The following is a 23,151-nucleotide window of genomic DNA, read 5'->3' as shown; positions in this document are numbered from 1 at the left end:
GGCCAGGCGTGGAATGCTCGTTCGTCGACGACAGAAAATGTGCGGGAAATCCTTCTTCCACTGTGCTGTGCTGATTTCAGTTTTATACCGTTATACGACCCCCCTTTGGTCATTAAAACAGGGCGGGCAATCCTTCTACCACTGCGCTGTACTGATCAGGCCATCAAACTTGCTGTATATTTTGTTTTTTCAAATTTTAAATTATAAGTTTTGGTTTTTTAAATTTTTTTCTATTTAAAATAATAGTCTTTATAATCTAATAAAAATTTGAACCATTTATGCTTTTTGAATGACCAAAACCTATTATTTGAAATTTGAAAGATCACAATCAAAATGAGAATAATTTGAAGAATCAAAGATTATATTAACCTAAAAACATATGATAATACTTGCAATTGTAAATGTTATAATGTAGGTTATGATTAAAAAAATATAATATATATATATATACACACACTTGGCAAAAATATATAAGGTCCCAACCATAGTAAGTGAGATGCTATACTACTCAACTCCAACATAATTACTTGAGTATAGTTGGTCCTTTTAGGTACTTAAATATTTTCTAACTATTCCGATCTATTTACGGTTATTGCTTCTATGAAAGAGTGGCGGTTGAATGAGGCGTTATTTTTTTAAAATAGAAACGACTTCTTAAAATATTTATATTTAATTAGAGGTTGTGGATGCTCTACTTTGAAAGAGATATCTATATAGTATTACCTCCAATCCTAATTATAAGAGCTAGTTAATAATTTGAGGAGATTAAAGAAATAAGTTAAGTTAGTTATTTGTAATAAATAAGTTTGTCTTTTTCAAAATATCCTTGTTAACTAAATTTATTGGCTAGAACTACTATTATTAGAGGGATTATCCTAAGAAAAATGCATACATATGAGAGACAAAATAAATTGAGATATTATAATTAGGATTAAAATAAAAATCGAACGAAATTTTATATTAAAAATCGGAAGTAGTATATACGCACATGATACTGTATAATAGTGGATAATACTCGTCTTCTTATTATTATAATTATGAATTATAAATAACTAATTCATGAATAATTAATAATTAATTAAAATTAGTTAAAAGTAATAAATAAATTAGAAATACAGTTTTGCTTTTAAACATACTCTTATAATAAATAAATAAAAAGAATATATCAAAAAAATATGATAAGAGAGTATGACAAAGAAAAGAGAATAAATAATTAATAATAAAATTAGAGAAAATGTATTAAATATCTAGACAAATTTCAAATTGAAATTTATAAAATATAGACTACACTCTCTCCAAATTTAAAACTTATAAACAACACTGATGGTTAAGTATGCATGCTCACTTTTCATCCCTCTATTTCGCTTCCAATTTAATTTCAATAGTAAAATATAACTTGTGTTTGAGTTTTTAAAATGCGAACCAAAAAAGTCTCACAAATGTTGATTTTTTTTAATCTCAGATTTTTTTGACATTTATAAATTATCGTCCATTAGCACACGTTTATTTAATTAGATTTGATGCTGTAAATCTATACCTATGAATACGGCGTATTTTATCTGTACTGGGACTATAGAAATACAACAGAACCTCATTCTATGCTTCCTATAGTGATCCAAAAAGAATGAGCAAGAATGTAACTTGAAACTAAATGACTGGTAACAAAATTTACTTGGCTAATATTACTATAATTTTTCCTTTTTTAAGTTTACTTTTATTTTGATTTTGATCTATCAAACTGCAAACAACATGTTTTGATTCTTCAATAAGCAAAATAATCTAAATTTTCATTACCTTATAACTATAAGGACTAATTTTTTAAATGAAAAAAATCCAGAAATCAAAACTTATGATTTAAAATTTAAAGAATCAAAGTGAAAATAAGAATAAATTCAAAAGATGAAAATTGTATTAATATTTTCATATTAAACATATCAGACTTGGCCACGTCGCCCTCTCATAACAACCCGCTGCTTTGAGTCCCAGCTTTCCTCGAACAGACCCTTCTCCATCGTCCCCACGATCCCTTTCCTTCTCGCTCCTGGTTTCCTGCCTGCAGTAATTATTAAATGGTTTTGAATTTTTTTTCCTCCCTATAATCGTCTCGCTGCTAATGACTAAATTCCTCCAGGAAAATTTTCAATAAAAAGGGGAAAAGAAAAAGGAAAGAAAACGATCAAACAAGCCAAAAACACCATACGGAGGTCAAACAAAAACAATTAGGTCTGCATTTTTAAAATAAGAAATATTTAGATATTATATTAAATATAATACTTAATCTAATTTGTCTTTAATATTTATTCATTTTGCTTCTAAATAATAGCTATGGCAATTGCATACATTAAAAATTTTATGAAAAAATAATTTCGGCACGTGATTGATAACGATAATAGAGAAAATAATATCTATTCATTATAAATAACTAATTTAATTTATTTTTTAAATATTTATAAATTAATTATCTATTTTTATATTAAAAAAAGGATTTTTTTGTTTTTTGTTTTTGATATCGCAGGAGGTAAGAAGAAGCTGACTAGTCCACTGGGGGAGACTGCGGAAATTAAACGCAGTCACGGTCTCCTCCGAACCCGTAAGGGCCTGAGTCCATTGTAGAAGCAGCCCAAGAAATTTCTGGGGTGCCTAATCCCTATGGTTGTAGTCAGTAAAGACTCTAAACAATCTCCGAAGAAGAAAATTTTCCCTGGCAGATGGAGGAGGCCTCAGCTTCATCGCTCTGCAATGACGTTCCAAATCTTTTATCATTTTTCATCGATACTTTCGTTGACTTCTCAGTCAGCGGCCTCTTCCTCTTACCCCCGCCGTCGCCGCCGGTAGAAAATCCTAACTTCGCTTCCGTGAGTGAGCCTTCTTCCCCTCTTTCACGCTTTGTCCCTGCCTTGCAGACCCGCCTACCCTCACCAGACCGTCTAATTGCCATTGGCGATCTCCATGGCGATCTTGAGAAATCCAAACAGGCTTTCCGACTTGCCAAGCTTATAGATGAGTCCGATCGTTGGATTGGAGGGTCCACCACCGTGGTCCAGGTCGGGGATGTGCTCGACCGGGGAGGCGAAGAGCTCAAGATCCTCTACTTGCTCGAGAAATTAAAGCGCCAGGCAGCGAGAAGTGGTGGCACCATCATCACCATGAACGGGAACCACGAGATTATGAACGTGGAGGGCGATTTCAGGTACGTCACCCGGCCTGCTTTGGATGAATTTAAGGTGTGGGCGGATTGGTTTTGTTTAGGGAACAAGATGAAGAGTCTTTGTCGAGGGTTGGAGAAGCCCAAAGATCCTTTTGAAGGGATTCCCTCTGCTTTTCGCGGTGTGAAGGAAGAGTTCTTCGACGGTTTTAAAGCCAGGATTGCTGCATTGCGGCCTAACGGTCCAATTTCGAGCCGATTTTTGTCACAGAATGTGACTGTATTGGTTGTTGGAGATTCGATTTTCGTTCATGGGGGCTTATTGCCCCAACATGTTACTCATGGATTGGAGCGGATAAACGAAGAGGTGAGGGATTGGATTAACGGGTTGTCAGGGAGACGCTCACCTGCTTATTGCCGGGGGAGGGAAGGTTTGGTTTGGTCGAGGAAATTTTCAAATGAATCGGCACAAAATTGCGATTGTTCCGCTCTTGAGCATGTTCTTTCCACCATTCCCGGTGCGAAGAGGATGATCATGGGCCACACAATCCAAGATGTTGGAATTAATGGTGTTTGTGATAACCGAGCTATTCGGATTGATGTGGGCATGTCAAAGGGTTGTATAAATGGTTTGCCTGAAGTGTTGGAGATAGAAGGGAAAAGGTCAGGATTGCGGATATTGACATCAAATCCTTTGCATCAGAACAACAATTCTTCTAGCGTTGGTATGGAGAAAGATGAAGGTCTTGGGTTGTTGGTTCCAGAAAATCAACCAAAGCAAGTGGAAGTTAAGGCTTAATTAGCATATAATTTTAATTGATTTTTCTCAGCTTTGACTTGAAGATGGGTTGCAGATTTCAAAATTTATCATATCTGCAGTCCAAAGGCTTCGGGAAAAATGGGAAATATCAAGGAAGGAGGAGAAATAGCATAACACGAATTTAGTACGTGTGCCTGCAATGATAACTTAGAGACCTCCCAAATAATACTGCATTGCTACCTCAGGAGTTTTACTCTGAAGGTGTTCTTTGCTTCCATGCTTCAATCCCGTTGAACATTGTTTCAGTGGATAAAGGCTTATGGCTATTGGTGTATAATTTTTTGTATCAATAAGGTGACGGATTAGATTTCCTGTCAACTCTGTCATAGTTAGTAGAAAGAATTAGTTGTTTCTGAAGATAGAGCATGCAGATTTAGTTTCAGTTTTTCCCCCAGTATTGATCTTCTAATTTATCATGGTTTGACCTGATGTCACAACAGTGATTTCAAGCATTAACCTTCTTTTGAAGACAAGTTATACAGCAAATAAATGTAAATGGTTATAGTCCATGCAATCCTGATCACATGATATGAGCATTATTGATGTTGCATATCTGAAAAGCTTCATTGGCTTCATTGACAGTGGCATTTGAACAAAAAAATGTCATCCATCAAATAATGGATGTACTTCCAAAAAGCATGGTAATTCCGTATGGAAAGGATCAACTCTCCTAATTCATGACGTGTTGTGACAAAGAATGCTTGATAGGGTTAACATATATTCTCAAAATTACAAGATTTTGAAACTCGTAAAACAAAATCTAGGCACCTCTTCCTTCAGTTTAATTGTTGGAGTCTAGACAATTTTAGATTATGTCGATTGTGTACACGAATAATTTTGATGACTGATGTTTTTAGGTAATTTTCCATGAATGTAGATTCATTAGACTAGTTTCATTTTGGGGAGAAAAAGATACGAATTTTTAAGGTTCCTACAAGTGGATCCAATTCAAAGACCCTTTTTTTTTTGGCCAAAAATTCAAAGATTTGAATGACTCGAAGGGGAAACTAATTAAATACTACTTAGATATGTTAAGATCAGACTATTCACACTTTTTAAAAATTAAAAATATTAGTTAGAAAATAAAATAAATATGTTTTATTTTGAAGAAATTTGTAATTTCGAAGTCTGTGAATAAATATGTTAAATTTATATTCATCAATTATAATGGTTTCATAAGTCTCCTCGACTACCCCCCTTTCCCACGGAAAAACAGAAAAATACAAAGGCCTCTGAAATCTCAATCACTTGACAGCTTGCTTAATTTTCACCTCGTCTTGTAAGGTAGTGACAGTGGCTATTTAATATTTATCTTAGTGGTGAAGAAATTAATGTGAAATATTGACTTCATATGTCTGTACTAGGAAATCGACCCCTTCTTCGTGAGGATATGAGTTCTGTGGAGGCAAATTTTTAGCTTTTGAGGGAAGAAAATATATTAAGTTTAGAACGTACGAATGCGGTAGGAGGAGGTCTTTTCATCTCCATACGTTGAAGTCGACACATGCGATATTTTATATGGAGAAATAAAAACGAAAGGGTTTTGTTCTGGGAAATTAGAACACAAAACATTCTACGTAAAATTCAACTTGCCTATTTTACCCCTCTCGATATTTATTGCTCGTTCAGCAATACCCAAGAAATGCCGTTAATCAATAGTTAGACATGACCCCATGTTGGTCATTGGCAGAGCAATATATGCAAACTTCTATTCTAATTTATTTACTGTAAGAAGTTAACGTTTGCCATATGGTAATAATTCATCTTCACTATGATAATACAGATATTTAAATTGATTTCGATTTTCAATTATTACGTAGAGTAATTTTGTTTAGCGTGATTTTAATAAGAGAAGACCAAGTGTAACATACTCTTACTTTCTGAAAAAAATTCATCATGGGTGATTTTTTTAAAAAAATTTGCAACATATTAATTTTGATCGCAAAAAAGTTAGAAATGCAAAATATATAATTTTTTTAAAAAATTTAAAAAAAGAGCTGGAGATATCATTGGCCAAGCCCCTGTAATTAAAAAAAATTAAATATGAAGAAGGCAGCACGAGCCATTAGCACATACCACCTATACCGGTTGCCGCCGGATGCAACGAAGCAAAATTCAAAACGCCTCAAATCCCGTCCAGTTATAAGAAATCCAGCTTTCCAGTATTCCATATACTGCCACCCCTCAATTTTCATCTTTCACTCTCACTGGCACTCCATAGTTCGCCGCCATGCAACCTCACTTCTCCCCTACACCTGTGGATGCCCATGACAGAGCCACCGTGTTCCGCCCACTCTCGTTCGCCCCACCTCACATGCTTGCCTTCCATCTTGCATGGCTCAACCTCTTCTCTTGCTTCTTCTCGACCTTCTCCATCCCTCCCCTCCTCCCCGTCATCCGCCACGACCTCCAACTCACCCCCACTGACATCGGCAACGCCGGCATCGCCTCCTTCGTCGGCTCCATTTTCTCCCGCCTCCTCATGGGCCCCACCTGCGACCTCATTGGCCCCCGCATAGCCTCCGGCACTCTCTCCCTCATCACAGCACCTGTCATCCTCGCAACCGCTTTCGTGTCCACACCTCAATCATTCATCATCATTCGCTTCCTTGTGGGGTTTTCTCTCGCCAACTTTGTGTCCAGCCAGTTCTGGATGAGCTCCATGTTCTCCCCCTCCATAGTAGGCCTAGCAAACGGAGTCGCCGCCGGGTGGGCCAACGTGGGTTCGGGTGTGACCCAACTGGTTATGCCTCTCGTATACTCTCTCATCATCAACTTCAACGTACCGTCTTCCATTGCTTGGAGGCTTGCGTTTGTTGTTCCCGCCATTTTCCAAGCAATCACGGCAATACTGGTCTTGGCTTTCGGGCAAGACCTGCCTTCAGGGAGATACGTGCGTACCCAGACGCAGAAGGCTAAAGGAGAGAACGTACTCAAAATATTATTTGACGGCTTGTCTAATTACAGGGGGTGGGTTCTGGCTCTGCTTTATGGGTTCTCTTTCGGGGTGGAACTAACAACGGACAACATAATAGCTCAGTACTTCTATGATAGGTTTAACGTGAATATCGAAGTCGCCGGGAGTATTGCGGCGAGTTTTGGGATGGCGAATTTGTTCTCTCGGCCAATGGGAGGAGTGATTTCTGATGGGATGGGAAGGAAGTATGGCATGAGAGGCAGATTGTGGGGCCTGTGGGTCGTCCAAACGGCGGCCGGACTTCTGTGTGTTTTACTTGGACGCCTCAGCTCTCTCTGGAGTTCTATCCTTGTCATGTGCGCTTTCTCCGTTTTTGTTCAAGCCGCTTCTGGCCTCATATTTGGTGTCGTCCCTTTCGTTTCCACGAGGTTAGCTCATTATCTCACTATTCCTATTTGACCTTCCTGACAAAATCCCAAAAATTTTCGGAAAAGATAAACAAATAATTTTTATAACTCGTTATTCAGCTGAGTCAGTGAAATCCCTTCAAATAGGGATTTTCGTACTTAAATGGAAGAAGGAACACAATTACCTATTGACGATATTAAACAAAAAGAGAAGATGCTCACGGCTTTTCATTTAATAAAAAAATAAAAATTTATCCGTCATATTCTGCAGATCGCTTGGAGTAATTTCAGGGATGACGGGAAGCGGAGGAACTATTGGGGCCGTGGTGACTCAAACGCTGTTGTTTTCAGGGGCCCACTTCTCCAAGCAAACAAGCATATCTCTGATGGGCATTATGATGGTATTGTGCACTCTTCCAGTGACGCTTTTGTATTTCCCTCAATGGGGAGGTATGTTCTGGGGCCCTTCATTAGTTCCCGATTCACCTGAAGAAAGTTGTTGCCTGCTTGATTAGGACGATTCCAATGGGTTCCCGGTGCTCATGCCCATTAGATGCAATTCTGCATAAAGCTGGAGACCGAGAATATGCAATCAGTTTTATATTTCTAGTGGCATAATCTAATAAAATCCATGCAAAAAGCATTCATTTGTACAGTGATAAAGAAGCATTTTATTATACAAACTGCGCAAAATTATGATACGAGATTGCCAAAGAGATATTTCATAAAATTATTCAAAGGATTAATTCCACTCGTGGCATCAGTTGCAGAGATATATCAAACATGCAATGAAAAGTAAGATAAAAAGGAAAAAAAAATACAAAAGGGTCATCGACAAACATTTGCTGCTTTCACAGGTAAAAGGATATTCGGAAGCATGCTAACCGAAGACACTGCAAATTTTAGTTGCTTCTTTTACATGACTGAATGCAAATTCAGATTGCCAATTACCGAACAAAGTTTTATTTTCAAAAGGATGGATACAGCTGTGAAATAATTCTCAGATCTTATTTAATTTTTCCTTCTCTAATATCAGCGTTTGATAACTTGAGGGAGAACGTTAAATCTATCAGAAGCCAGAGAAACGGCTACTTCAGGAAATAACTGCAAGCATCATGCTTCACGCTTCCCAAGAAAACCTATACTTATTTAATTTTAACATAAAATGAGGGATGCTAAATATTAAAAAAAGGATTGAGCAGTTAGTAAAAAGAAATGCAAGCTGTACGGAAAATGATGATTTCTCGGATCAGTAGATTGCATGGGAAGGGAGATTAGAGGACATTTTCAGGGCAACAAGTTCAACAGGTCATCTTCACAATCCAGAAGCCAAAATAAAAAGCTCATCAATGTTAAGCAAAAGGACCAATAAATTTAACTTGGCCGGCTACCTTGTTAAGTCGCTTTCACTAGGATGCTACCAAGTCTATCCCTAACTAAAGAAAACGCCTCCTGAGGCATTATATGCGGCAAAATCCACCAGTTACCAAGAACTCCGACCAAAGTGAAATTCTGATTCCTGACTTCAATATTGGCCAGACAGAGAAGCTTATAGTCCTGAACTTCAACTTTACTGGCGTATAGTGACTGCAATGTAAAGAATCACCAGACATCAAATTAACAAACAGACCGTTCAAATACTTTGAGATGAGTGGAATTCAGAGGGGGGGGGGGGGAAAGAAAAAAGGAAGGAGATTGTATGATCTAAGTTATCCTCATATTTTACTTTGATATACAATATAAACAATACACATTCAAAATGTGATTTATTAACTAAACCAATCACATCGATATACAGATTAGGAAATAGGATTGTATTTTATGACAACACAAAAATCAAAGAGGGAATATATTCCAGATATCATGCAACAGTAAATGTAAAAATATAACAGGTAGAACACTGGCAATTTGTCTGATAATTATGCATCACAGATGCATATATTGGCAAATTGACTTTAGCAAACCACACATAGCCTATTGCCACATTGGTAAATATTAGCTACTCTAAGGACATCAACAAAGGCATAAGTGGGAATGAGTGGCTGAGTTAGAGCAGTACAAAGACACATAATAAGCACAATTAATACTATTATTCCATGTGGAAAGCTATAGTTAGCTGGATAAGCTGCCTACATAAAATATCCTATAATTTGCATTCATAAGTATCAGGACAAAACCAGCAGTGGTTTCTAAAATAAAAACATAATGAAGTGCTAAAAGTTGTGTCAGATGTGATAACAGAGACTGTTAATTTCATGGAGTCCCACACAAGGTAGCCATAATTAGTTCCAGTGGTAACTTTAGTGGCAGAGGTTTTCTCCCTTACAGGCTAATTTTTAAGAGTGAGTTCCCCATTCTTGCTTAGGTCTCCATCAATTGGAAAAGTACCAGAAAAATTACTTGAGGTCACTTGATACGAGACTCCATCATAACATTAACTCTGAAGAGTTGACATTACACGTGGCTGCACCTTGCGATGGTCACTCTATCCACCTAGTCACACTCTCAGGAAGCTGGTTTTTCGGGGTGGATTCCCCATGTTTACTTAGATTTTTGTCCAAATTACAATGTGATATTACAAATATAATATACAACAAGCCTTATCCCACTAGGTAGGGTCGGCTACATGAATCACACATCGTGCTCTGTCACAACCCAGTCCTTAGATTTATGCAAATGGAAATGTTTAAATACACAAAACATGGCTGCCCACCTTTGATTTATGCAATGATGGTTCTTCACGCTTACATTGTTGACAAGTCTGCAATAAGAGCAATTTGTCATGAAATATAATCAAGCAATATCATATAGGCACTGTTCGAACTGAACACTTATTCAAAACGCAGAAAAAAATATAGGTTAAGCATGGGAAAGAAAATTTTTTTAAAACATCTTGCCATATAAAAACCAAAATTCAAGGATGCCCATTAATTCTGGATAAAAATGATTTATTTGGTTTTTTTAAAAAAAAAAACTTGTTATTGAAACAAGATCAAACGTAAGAATGTCATTTCTTATTACTCTTTCCCTTCTTTCTGGTAAAGTATCTAAAAGGGGGGGAAAAAGAATGGAACTAAGGATTCTTGCACAATGCATTTTTGGGCCCAATGTACCATAACGAACCTAGTCCAGTAGAGTGACCTTGAGGCTAGAAGCCAAATAAGACAAAAAAAGAAAAGAAAAGAAAAATTATACAGCAAGTGTTCCTAAAGAAGTTAACGAGGCAATTTGAAGAATGACTTCAGACCTGATCAACGAAAATATAAACAGAGTAGGGATTGGGCTTTGTGCTGAGGAGGAATAAAGTAACTTTAATGAGTAGAAGCAAGATTGGATCATCCAAGTTTGTCAACACGGTAAGAAAGAGAAAGACAGGAAGCCAGAATCTCCGAGCAAACGTCCACAGATGGTGCTGATGTTCTTCCTCCTTTGAAAGGTCCAGTGAGTCTTCATAAGGGTCATCCACTAGAGCATCCTGAGCTACTTGTCAGAAAAAAGGGTACTGAAAGTCATTAAGGGTAAGCTTCAAACAAAAGATGGAAAAGAATGGAGATACTGATAGGATTGAGGGGGGGGGGGGGGAAAGAGTCAGTCATAACACCCAGATATTTATCTCACCATCCATAGCATAAGCTATAACTGACCCATATGCAATTGACACACCTAAAATGATTCCGCTGCTGAACTTACTTCCTGAAATGTTTACCAAAAAGCCCAAGTGACACAGAAAAAAAGGATAATGATTAGCAAAAGTTTAATGCATATTTAAATTTCAAGAAGAATGAGTCTCGTTGCGGTATTACTTCAAACAAAAGAATGTCGATTTCCAAGCATAGTCGGAACTATGGTACATAGATAATAAGTAAAGAAGGTTAATTATGAATGCATCATATTCGCACGCGTTAGCTTAAAGCAGAGACTGCTTTGTAGCATGGATAACTACTGACGACTGAAAGCATATTTAAAAAGGCTAATAAAGCAACAGCATCTCCAACTGATGGATAGAAGCTATCTGGGCCATGATACGATGATCAAACTAAAAAAAAATAGTAATCTTCCCACAGTCTTCTTGCGTTTAGGTGCCGCCCCCTCCCTTCAAAATTCATATGTAAGCGACTGGTCAAATTGTGTTCTAGCAATTATCGTCAATGGAATAGCTCTTAAAAGTTAAAACTTCTCTATGCTACATTGTCAATCCACTATTGTCTCCTCGTCTTCCATCTTAATTAGAGCTTTTTAGTTCTCGTAGTTTGTCTAAAGGCAAAGAGGAAAAAAATGGACACAAATCATTTAAAGTCGACACTCAATTTACATTGGGATATATATATTTAAAATAGTATCCTAGACTGAATGTTACGAGTTGAAGTTTGACCCTCTAAATTCTCGTCAGAAGACTTTGAAAGCTTCAAAATCGAAATATATACCCACAAACAACCGAGTTCATAAAGCAATTGATGGTGGAAGCAAGAAAAACAAGGGGAAATTTTATATGAAAAAAAGAAACAAAACAAAATCAAGCAAAAATAACAAAACACGAGTACTCACCACAAAAATAGATATTTCTTAGATACTTTCTAGTTGTATTTACATCGGATTTGAGCAAGGAGGCACGTCCGCAAACTGAGGGTTCTATGCTCTTCAGAAATGATTTTACGAAATCGAATTTGCCATAATCTGAAGCAATGGAAGCCCAAAAGTAAAACAACAATAGAGAAACCATTAGAACAAGACGGAACATAATTAGTGAAATATAAGCCAAGAAGAAGAACCTACTGAACCGCTTCAGGTGAGAAAATGATGAGCTGTGAGACGAGATTAAAGTAAAAGAGTGCTTGATTGGATGAACGAACTTGGTGGAGTAGGCCATGCCTTTGCACAATACTGTCATCGCCCGTCAGTAGCCAGTCCCCAGCTCCAATAGTTCGCTCATATTACCGTTCCACGCAGCGCAGCGGGCCCTGCTTCCGACTCACGAGTCGTTTTGTTGCTCACATCCCAAAACGCGGTTGTTTTTTTAGGACAAACTCGTGCGATTGTTTTCCAGTGTGCTCGTCCTCGACTGCCCAGTGGTATATGTCGTTTAATGATTTGATCAGCGTCAACACATTACGGGTATAAGTTCACCAACAAAAAAATTACGGATATAAATTAATGATAACAATTTTTCAGATTAGCATTAGCATTAGCATTTATCATCTGCAGGCAAAAAAATCGAGATATGTAAGTTTTCGTAACACATTTCTATTACGTTGGAAAGGGAAAGCGGAGGAGAGGAGGGGAGAAAAAATAATAACAGATGGATGGGAGTATTTTAAATTACTTTCTCTTATATTTTAATGTAAAATATATATTATATAGTTATGAATTTTTAATATATATTTATTAATTATCAACTGTGATGATTATGTAATTATTTGCAAAATGTATAAATATATTTCTAAATATTTATAGATAAACTAATTATTTGATATCGTGATCAACATATAAACTCTCTACCTACATCATACTCATAAAACTATGTTTCCAGAAATGCTTTTATTGGACTGCCCAGTTAAGTTTCTAATCGAAGTCAATGCTCACTTAAACATGAGGTTTTAACTAGAAACAGTGCATGAACACATTGCCCGTGCAAATTTCCAATTGAACCTTTAAGAATATTCTTGGATTCCGTTTCAAAACACAGATGTTGCGATTCTAGTTTCTAGATACTCAATAATGGCCACTATAAATCTTACCATTTTCACATTTCCACTTGAGCATTGTATAAATGAATTTCACAATAGAAATTTGAAGATGTTCAAGTTCTGATTGGAAAAGGATTGTCCATAGCGATACCATAGTTGATGATAAACCAGGAAGCCATGTCAAAGCAACCCATGATCTTTCTGTACAGACAACATCCGCTTTGAGAGTTCAAATAAGAACTCATTACTACCACCATGACACCGAACACAGATGTCAAGAAATTCAACAGCATTTCGTTGAGCCACAGTGAACAGCTGATAATGCAGATTCAAATGAATAAAGGAACAGGAAATATAGTAAAAATTCAATAATGGTCTTACAAATTCACAAAAATTGATCATTCCCAGTCTATTATTCTGCAACATAAACAGAGAGGCTTGCCGCAGGAGTTCGGGTTGAACTTCCGCCAGGCAAGCGGCCTCAACAATTAATAACATGAGCCCAAACTGACTCCCAATTTGCTAGTTCTTTTGCTTGCAGACCAACGGGCATGAAACTGAATTTCAAACCGGAGGCTAAGTAAGAAAATATAGAAATGCGAATAATTGAACCCTCACAAGGCATTGTTCTTCTACAAACCAGCTGTATTCCGGTCGGTTTCTGGATTGAAGTTCGAGCAATCATTGCGAGCGAAAGATCACCGTCTGCACAGTGCTAAAAGTACGGGAATGGAAAGGAGGCAAAGGCTAGAGCTTCTCGTTTGTTAATTCCAGTATATATACACATATACACACCTTGCTAGAGTACTGTAAATTTAAGTATAACAGCTGTTAATTAATTTCTGTATAATATAAGTTGAATTTTATTACTGGAATACAGCTGTTAATTTGCTGTAAAAAATGTAACAGCTGTTAAAGTAATAGTCTATTTGGTTATATTTTCACTCGTAAAAAAAGTAGTCTATTTGCTTCAAGCCTTCAACAGAACGAATTTTAGTGGAAGGCAGACAGTGAGAGGGGAGAACAAAATAATAACAGATGGACAAAAATATTTTTATTTGATTTTAAATTATTTTCTCTTATTTTTCAATGTTTAATATATATTACATTATATAATTTAGTAACGTATCAACGTTTAAATATGATGATTATGTAATTATTTGTAATATATATCTAAATATTTATAGATAAATGGTTGGCAAAAAATATTTATAGATAAATTATGCGATCAATGAAAATCTTAAGATTTTTCACTTAAATACGATTTTTTTAATTAATCTGCTAATGAATCAATATTGAATTATTTATTACATGCCCAAAAATTCGAAGTTTAAAATTGGCGGCAAAGACCTGAACCGTTGTTCCTTATAAAAATTATAGCCGTTACTGTAAATTTAACAGCTGTTGATTGACGATGATGGATGAATAACAGCTGTTGACGCCCAAAAAAAAAAAAAAAAGCCTCTGTCACTTGTTTTTGCCAACACATATCTAAACATTAACAGCTGTTACTGCCAACATATTAACAGCTGTCTTGTAAAAATTATAGCCGTTGCTCCCTTTACTCGCAAGGAACCGACCCGATAACTATTTTGCAATTGTCTTGCGCTTATATAGTTCTAGATTCCTGATGGTCTTTCTTCCTCATGTATTGTGAAAAAATCTGGCATGTTCCACCCGAGTTTTCTGATGGCATCTTGCTTCGGAGCAGGGACAGTTCTTTCATAGAAACTGAATGAGGAGTTTCATTCTACCGAGGTTGACCATGTTGAAAAGTTTCTTGGAGCTGTTTAAAAAATGTTACTCTGATCCTTACCCTTCTCTTGTGAATTTGGGTGGTATGCTTGGAGTGGTTAATGCTATAGGATCCGGTGGTGGGATTATCAGATGAAGGTATTTTGATAATATTGATAGCACCTCTCTTATCGGATGGTGAACTTTTTTCTGGTTCACATTTTTAAAACCCTCACCTGCTACTTTATGCAAACCAGGAGCCTCCTTCCCCGGGCCTTCTGCTTAAAGGTTCCGTCTATGAAGCATATTTGACATCATTGTCGCAAGAGATGTTTCTTCTGGCACAAAATTAACTTTTGGATGTTGATGGTCATCGGAAAGCATCAGAGACTAATTTAAAATCTTTTGCTCAAAGTTTTTCCGAGAACAATGTGGTTTTGCGACTTAGCTTGTTGCTTACAGATTTAAAAAATGGGGGAGGTGCTTCCGTATGGCTTTTCAGTGAATTATTTTCAAATTCTTTCAGTAATTGTATCTTTTCAGTTGCCTTGTGTCATCTACGTGTTATGCACCATTATGAAGGTCATTAAAATTTTATATTTTGGTACCTCCTCTAGACGTGCATATATCTATGAAGGGATTTAAACTTTGGTCTCCAACTAAGACTTTTCTATGTCTTTGCTGCTTGTAATCCCCTTACATGAATAAAATGATTTATGTCAAAATCTTTTGTGGCTTCCTAGAAAAATCTTATATGATTTAATCTTTTGTGGCTCAATAACGCACTCCTACGAGACATAATTGCATTTGAATATTTTGAAGGGTTTTCTAAATGTATTGGAATATGCCATGCTCTTGCATGCATGAGTTGTGACCTGTTGTTTCGATGCGTGTGGCTTATTGGATGAATCAAAATGATTTATCCTTATGTGTATGTGTCAGTATTTTTACATATATCTGTAATGCACTCCTACGAGGCTCAATTGCTTTTGTACTTTTTGATGCCTCCTCTAGATGTGCATAAATATATATAGGGGCCTACTTTTTGCATATTGGTGTAGATTTTTCATGTCTGCACTACTTTTAGTACCCTAACATAGATGCATAAATTGTCACTGTTTTTTAAAAGTCCCTTGCATGTAACTGCTATGATCTATCATAAATTATAGGTTAGGCCTAATGGAGTATGCTTAATGATTATTTCTGAGATGAGATGTGCACATATCTATAAAGGGGTACCGCTGTATGGTTAAATTTTGAGATAAATCATTTTCTCATCGACTTTTCTAGATGTATTGGAATATGTCATGCTCTTGCATGCATGAGTTGTGACCTGTTGTTTCGATGCGTGTGGCTTGTTGGATGAATCAAAATGATTTATCTTTATGTGTATGTGTCGATATTTTTACATATATTTGTAATGCACTCCTACGAGGCTCAATTGCTTTTGTACTTTTTGATGCCTCCTCTAGATGTGCATAAATATATATAGGGGCCTACTTTTTGCATATTGGTATAGATTTTTCATGTCTGCACTACTTTTAGTACCCCTAACATGGATGCATAAATTGTCACTGTTTTTTAAAAGTCCCTTGCATGTAACTGCTATGATCTATCATAAATTATAGGTCAGGCCTAATGGAGTATGCTTAATGATTATTTCTGAAATGAGATGTGCACATATCTATAAAGGGGCACCGCTGTATGGTTAAATTTTGAGATAAATCATTTTCTCATCGGCTTTTCTAGATGTATTGGAATATGCCATGCTCTTGCATGCATGAGTTGTGACCTGTTGTTTCGATGCGTGTGGCTTGTTGGATGAATCAAAATGATTTATCCTTATGTATATGTGTCGGTATTTGTACATCTACCTATAATACACTCTACGAGGCTCAATTGTTTTTGTACTTTTTGATGCCTCCTCTAGATGTGCATAAATATATATATAGGGGCCTACTTTTTGCATATTTGTGTAGATTTTTCATGTCTGCACTACTTTTAGTACCTCTAACATGGAGGCATAAATTGTCACTATTTTTCAAAAGTCCCTTGCATGTAACTGCTATGATCTATCATAAATGATAGGTCAGGCCTAATGAAGTATGCTTAATGATTATTTCTGAGATGAGATGTGCACATATCTATAAAGGGGTACAGCTGCATGGATAAATTTTGAGATAAATCATTTTCTCATCGGCTAAAAACTTGTGGGGTTATCTCTCCTTCATGCCTATGCATCATTTTTATTGGGGTACCACAGACGCAAATGCAGAAGCAAATGGGCTAGTTTGTTGCTATTAGTGAAGACAGTTAAATTACATATCCCCTTTTCCCCCATGGATAGAAATTTGATGCAGTGTCACGTTTCAGTATAAAAGCTTTTTGAGCCACAGCATACTACTACTTCTTGATGAAGTTAATTTGGTGAATGATCCATGAGGAGTTTCTCTCGAAGCAATTGTTAGCAGAACAAAAATGGTTGCTTGCTATCCTAAAATGAAATCAAATCCTCTTGCTCAAGTATGCTTCCTAAATGTCCCTGCCACTGTTCCAAATATTGAGGATGTTGGTAATTTTAATTTTAGAAGAGTTATGTACATCATAATACATGGGAAGATGGTGGATATAAATTTTGAAAATAGAGTTTGTTAATGTAATTTTAATGAAGCTCATGAAATATAAATTGAACTCCTTTTGTGATATATACAATTGGGTGACAAGTATTTCTCTTCGGTAAAAGGAGATCAAAGCAACAAGGGTTCTTTACCATCATCATCATCATTATTATTTTGGCATATATGAGTTCTTATTTATATGTTATATAGAAATATTTGGTATCGTCTTCATTATTCTGCTACTGAGGCTTTGCCTCGGCCAAAAATGACTTTCTATTTGAGAGAGTCAGTCTTGTGTTGGGGAGAAAAAATAATATGTTGCTGATAAAGAAGCAATCTGACCAACTAAGCTAATAATAATGCCTGATTTTGTTGTTTTGTCACCATGCAGCGCCTTCAAAATTATATTTTTGGTGCGCAGGGAGAGTTGAGCCAAGCATTGAACAGCTTCATGTTCTCTCTGCCTGACAAATCTGTGTTTTAAGAATTTCATCATTTCATATCTGCAACTGATTTCAGATATTCTCATGCAATACTCAAGAGGGAAATCTGCACTTGTATTTTGTTTGACAAGAAAAGGAGCATGAGAAGCAGCTCAGCGATTCTCTCAAATAGCCATGACTTTCAGTCACTCGAATCCATTCCGTAATAACAAAGAACAGCAGGATCGGTTGAGGAAAGCCTCTCTATCATGCAGTGACAAGCGAATGCAATCGTGCATCCATTACAGTGGTATGGGAATAAACTTTGTTCTGTTTTAGTATAAAATTCAAGGCTTTCTTCAAAGCAATGACAATGATTGTGCGTGGGAGTTGGTAGTCTCCATTAGTGATTATGTGACTATTAGAAAATGGCTTTTGTTTATTGTTGGCTTTGCCTAAAGAATCGGAATGCCGTAGATGGCCTTTTTCTAAAGGTTTAACATTTAAGTACTTTGCATTTCAAATACTTTTGCCCATGGAACCAAATCTCCCAACACAAACGGTGGTTATAAAATCGACACAGCACTTGTCCAGTATTTTTTTTTTAATAAAAAAAAATTGTGCGTCGTCAGAGCATATCAAGAAATCTTTTGCAATTATTTTATTAAAATTTTTATGATTTACAGCAGCGAAAAAAGAGAGATGGAATATGGACTTCTCTACAATAACGTGGGTGTACTTCTTGTGTTGCCTTCTTGTGTACTTCTGATGATTTTCCTTTTTCTGTGGCCATTAAATCGTCTGAGACACCAGCTGAAGCTGATCCTACGATACTAGAGATTGCAAATTTGCAACTGGTCGAAAATACCCATTTAGGAACCATGTCAAGTATTCTCTAGTATGTGTCACTTCCAAAAATTGATATGAAGCGTGAGGAAATCGAGAGGGAGAAACAAGGGAAGTCCAAACTAGTGGTTGTACTGACTTGGATGTCAGAGTCAGTCCAGACAGCAAAAACGCATTACTCTGATCTGGTGTATAATTTTATTATGGAAATTTTGTGAAAACGTTTAGTGCACTTGCTAATACTGCATTCTTACAGATCAATGTGCCAAACTACCAATGCTCATTGGTCTTCCTCATCTAGATAGATTTTGAACCTCACTGAATTCAATTCTTGCTGCCAGGTGGAACAATTCACCAGTTATATGAACTGAATCCTTGACTTCCGCTCTTCCCGCCACATTTTTTTTTGGTGTGTGTGTTTTGGGGGGGGGGGGTTGGTTTATAATACATCACAGGTTGCGATGCTTTCAATAGAGAATGGGAAGATTTTTTTTTTGTCCTTGAGTGGGGGATAGGAAGAACTTTATTCAGGGAGCTTTCTTCAAGATCAGAAACTACCCATAGTTGAAAATTCGGAGCTTCCAATGCAGCATTCAAACAAATGATTACCCTACTAAAAGTTATTTCAACCCAAAAAAAAAATTGCAGCCGCGCTTTTTCATGGGATGGAATATTGTTACTTGCAAGTCAAAATCATTAACCATATGTTGTTGAGGGGAAAATGGCACAATTGAAAGGGAGTACCGTATGAAGTACAAGGGATGCTTATCAATGCTATCTGTACTTTATTTTTGTGCAAATTTAGAGGCTGAGAATTTTCTTCCATGTTACAGCCCTTCTATTGCGACAATACTTGTCCTAATCTCACTTGGGAAGCAGATCATCGAAGCTGAATTTATAGTAAGTTGTACAGACCACTGAAATATTTCCTTGTTCCAAGAGAGCAATTCTAATGTGCAGTTGCAAAGAAACAGATAGCTTCCTGCATTTCCTTCGCCTGAATTGGTACATGCTGTTAAAGATGACAACAAAATTGCACCTCAAATGTCAATGGAAGAGCTATGCAATTTGATGTCTAAGGTTCAAACAGATTTCATGTCGTCTTCCTTGAGAGATATCTAGGATACCTTCTTTTCTTAATTCCTTTTTGGCCGTACCTACTTCCTAATTTTGTCCTGTTACATTCCCAATTTTAACCTCCTAGATGAAGAGCTAGCAGAAGATACCAATTAATTCAGATATGATTATTTTATTTTATTTGTTTTATGTAATATAAGAGAATTCTTCCCGTTTTCACCTGCTACTTATTTCTGGGAGGTTGTCGTGCACAACCTGAGGTTTAAGAGGATGAATGCAACATCATCAATGGGAAGACAGTTTTTTTACCACGAGGTTAATTTTCCTGCAGGGCTGAGAAAGGAAAAAGACGATGATGGGAACATACATTTGGATTTAAAGGAACAAAGCACAGCTGGAAGCTTAAATGCCACGAGTGCACATTTGACTATCATATGATTTAATTATTTTCTTTTGCTTTGAAGTTTTTATCTTTATCCATATAATTTTTGTCAAAAAGGAGCACACAAAGCAGCTCATCGATTCTCTCCAATAGCCATAACTTTTGGTCTCACTCGAATTCTCATTCGTTAAGAACAAAGAACAGCAGGATCGACTGAGAACCTTCTCTATCATGCAGCAACAAGCAGCTCAGCGATTCTGATAAAGCCAATCTCTTGTTGGCAAAAAAATTATATTTTTTGTAAGCAGGGAGAGTTGAGCCGACCATTGAACAGCTTCATGTTCTCTCTGCCTGACAAATCTGTTTTTTAAGAATTTCATCATTTCATATCTGCAACTGATTTCAGATATTCTCATGCAATACTCAAGAGGGAAATGTACACTTGTACTTTGTTTGACAAGAAAAGGCGCATGAGAAGCAGCGCAGCGATTCTCTCAATAGCCAAGACTTTATGTCACTCGAATCCATTTAGTAATAACAAAGAACAGCAGGATCGATTGAGGAAAGCCTCTCTATCATGCAGTGACAAGCGAATGCAATCGTGCATCCATTACGGTGGTATACGAATAAACTTTGTTCTGTTTTGGTATAAAATTTGAGTCTTTCTTCAAAGCAATAACAATGATTGTGCGTGTGAGTTGGTAGTGTCCATTGGTGCTTATGTGACTATTAGAAAATGGCTTTTTTTTAATTGTTGGCTTTCACAATGGCAGGCTTTGCCTAAAGAATCGGAATTTTATAGAAGGCCTTTTTCTCAAGGGTAACATTTAAGTACTTTGTATTACTTATACTCTTGCCCATGGAATCAAATCTCCCAACACATACGGTGGTTATAAGATCGACACAGAACTTGTGCAGTATTTAAAAAAAAAAAAAAGTGTGTCGTCAAAGCATATCAAGAAATCTCTTGCAATTAATTTATTAAAATTTTTATGATTTACGGCAATGAAAAAAGAGTCTCTACATGGAATATGGACTTCTCTACAATAATGTAGGTGTGCTTCTTGTGTTGCCTTCTGATGATTTTACCTTTTCCGTGGGCATTAAATCATTTGAGGCACCAGCTGAAGCTGATCCTATGATAATAGAGATTGAAAATTTGTAACTGGTCGAAAATACCCATTTGGGAACCATGTCAGGGATTCTCCATTATGTGTTACTTCCAAAAATTGATATGAAGCTTGAGGAAATCGAGAGGCAGAAACAAGGGAAGTCCAAAAATTGATATGAAGCTTGGATGTCAGAGTCAGTCGAGTCAGCAAAAAGGCATTACTCTGATTTGGTGTATAATCTGGAATTTTCTTTTTATTATGAAAATTTTGTGAAAATGTTTAGTGCATTTGCTAATACTGCTTTCTTACAGATCAATGTGCCAAACTACCAATGCTAATTGGTCTTCCTCATCTAGATAGATTTTGAACTCTCGCTGAATTCAATTCTTGCTGCCAGGTGGAGCAATTCACAAGGTATATGAACTGAATCCTTAACTTCCGCTCTTCCCGCCCGCCTTTTTCGGGGTGTGCGTGACTGAGATGCTTTCAATGGAGAATAGGAAGAACTTTATTCAGGGAGCTTTCTTCAAGATCAGAAACTGCTCATGGTTGAAAATTCGGAGCTTCCAATGCAACATTCAAACAAATGATTGCCCTACTAAAAGTTATTTCAACCAAAAAAAATGCAGCAGCGATTTCTCGTGGGAAGAAATGTTTTCGCTTGCAAGTCAATATCATTAACCATATGTTGTTGGGGGGATAATGGCACAATTGACAGTAAGTGCCGTATGAAAGTACAAGGGATGCTTGTCAATGCTATCTGTACTTCAAATTTAGAGGCTGAGAATTTTCTTCCATGTTACAGCCCTTCTAGTGCGACAATGCTTGTCCTAATCTCACTTGGGAAGCAGATCATTGAAGCTGAATTTATATATAAAGAATACAGTAAGTCGTGCAGACCACTGAAACATTTCCTTGTTCCAAGAGAGCAATTCTAATGTGCAGTTGCAAAGAAATAGATAGCTCCCTGCATTTCCTTCACCTGAATTGGTACATGTTGTTAAAGATGACAACAAAATTGCACCTCAAATGTCAATGGAAGACCTATGCAATTTAATGTCTAAGGTTGAAACAAATTCACGTCGTCTTCCGTGAGATATCTAGGATACCGTCTTCTCTTAATTCCTTTTTGGCCGTACCTTATTCCTAATTTTGTCTTGTTACATTCCCAATTTTGACCTCCTAGATGAAGAGCTAGCAGAAGGTACCACTTAATTCAGATATGATTTTTTTATTTAATTTGTTTTATGCAATTAAAGAGAATTCTTCCCGTTTTCACCTGCTACTTATTTCTGGGAGGTGGGCGTGCGCCTGAGGTTTAAGAGGATGAATGCAACATCATCAATGAGAAGACAGTTTTTTTACCACGAAATTAATTTTCCTGCAGGACTGAGAAAGGAAAAAGACGATGATGGGAACATATATTTGGATTTAAAGGAACACAGCACAGCTGGAAGCTTAAATGCCGCGGGTGCACATTTAACTATCATATGATTTAATTATCTTTTGCTTTGAAGTTTTTATCTCTATGCATATAACTTTTGTCAAAAAGAAGCACAAGAAGCAGCTCAGCGATTCTCTCGAATAGCCATGACTTGGTTACACTCGATTTTGGTCATTAAGAACAAAGAAGAGCAGGATCTATCATGTAGCAACAACCAAATGCAATCATACAAGGCTTACTTCAAAGTGATAACGATGATTGGGCGAGTTGGTAGTCTTCATTCGTAAGCATGTGACTAATAGAAAATGGCTTTCGCTTATGGTTGGTTTTTACGATGGTGGGCTTTGCGTAGAGGATTGGAATCTTGTAGAAGGCCTTGTTTTCACGATATTGCAGGAGTTCTTCTTGAGATGCCTTCTGATAATTTTACTTTTTCATTGCACAATCTTGCTAATGGCTAAGGACTTAGTAAGCATTTATTGCCTTTACAATATTCCCTTGTAACACCTGCACTCACAGGATTTGTTTCATGGCTTCAAAGGT

At 36.6% G+C, this 23,151-nt stretch overlaps 3 protein-coding genes across 3 annotated transcripts; 2 read left to right on the top strand and 1 right to left on the bottom strand.

The window, feature by feature from the left end:
• Positions 1-2,612: 2,612 nt before the first annotated feature.
• LOC114742202 (shewanella-like protein phosphatase 2) lies at positions 2,613-3,975 on the top strand. Its single transcript, XM_028930480.1, has one exon. It carries the CDS (start codon positions 2,709-2,711, stop codon positions 3,942-3,944), a length of 1,236 nt encoding a protein of 411 aa, XP_028786313.1. The 5' UTR covers positions 2,613-2,708; the 3' UTR covers positions 3,945-3,975.
• Positions 3,976-5,975: 2,000 nt separating this feature from the next.
• On the top strand, positions 5,976-7,948 carry LOC114742180 (high affinity nitrate transporter 2.7). Its single transcript, XM_028930459.1, has 2 exons — positions 5,976-7,310; positions 7,561-7,948. Exons 1-2 carry the CDS (start codon positions 6,196-6,198, stop codon positions 7,802-7,804), a joined length of 1,359 nt encoding a protein of 452 aa, XP_028786292.1. The 5' UTR covers positions 5,976-6,195; the 3' UTR covers positions 7,805-7,948.
• Positions 7,949-10,258: 2,310 nt separating this feature from the next.
• Positions 10,259-12,177, bottom strand: LOC114742186 (uncharacterized). The gene is made up of 4 exons (XM_028930464.1): positions 12,063-12,177; positions 11,835-11,963; positions 10,908-10,982; positions 10,259-10,769 (listed from the first exon to the last, which is right to left on the bottom strand). The coding sequence occupies exons 1-4, from the start codon at positions 12,175-12,177 to the stop codon at positions 10,531-10,533; spliced, it is 558 nt and encodes a 185-aa protein (XP_028786297.1). The 3' UTR covers positions 10,259-10,530.
• Positions 12,178-23,151: the final 10,974 nt, after the last annotated feature.

Source organism: Neltuma alba, unplaced genomic scaffold (assembly GCF_004799145.2).
Source record: "Neltuma alba isolate B1F8T4 unplaced genomic scaffold, ASM479914v2 tig00003680_pilon, whole genome shotgun sequence".
NCBI classification, from domain to species: domain Eukaryota; kingdom Viridiplantae; phylum Streptophyta; class Magnoliopsida; order Fabales; family Fabaceae; genus Neltuma; species Neltuma alba.
Note: the sequence above shows the minus strand (reverse complement) of the source record. Positions and strands in the feature narration are given on the sequence as shown.

Excerpts from the sequence above, each read along its gene's own strand:
- LOC114742202 (XM_028930480.1), top strand. The coding sequence starts at position 2,709 with ATGGAGGAGGCCTCAGCTTCATCGCTCTGCAATGACGTTCCAAATCTT.
- LOC114742180 (XM_028930459.1), top strand. The coding sequence starts at position 6,196 with ATGCAACCTCACTTCTCCCCTACACCTGTGGATGCCCATGACAGAGCC. Across the intron at positions 7,311-7,560 it reads GTCCCTTTCGTTTCCACGAG|ATCGCTTGGAGTAATTTCAG; the intron begins GTTAGCTCATTA and ends CATATTCTGCAG.
- LOC114742186 (XM_028930464.1), bottom strand. The coding sequence starts at position 12,177 with ATGACAGTATTGTGCAAAGGCATGGCCTACTCCACCAAGTTCGTTCAT. Across the intron at positions 11,964-12,062 it reads TTCTCACCTGAAGCGGTTCA|ATTATGGCAAATTCGATTTC; the intron begins GTAGGTTCTTCT and ends CCATTGCTTCAG. Across the intron at positions 10,770-10,907 it reads TATAGCTTATGCTATGGATG|CTCAGGATGCTCTAGTGGAT; the intron begins GTGAGATAAATA and ends TCTGACAAGTAG.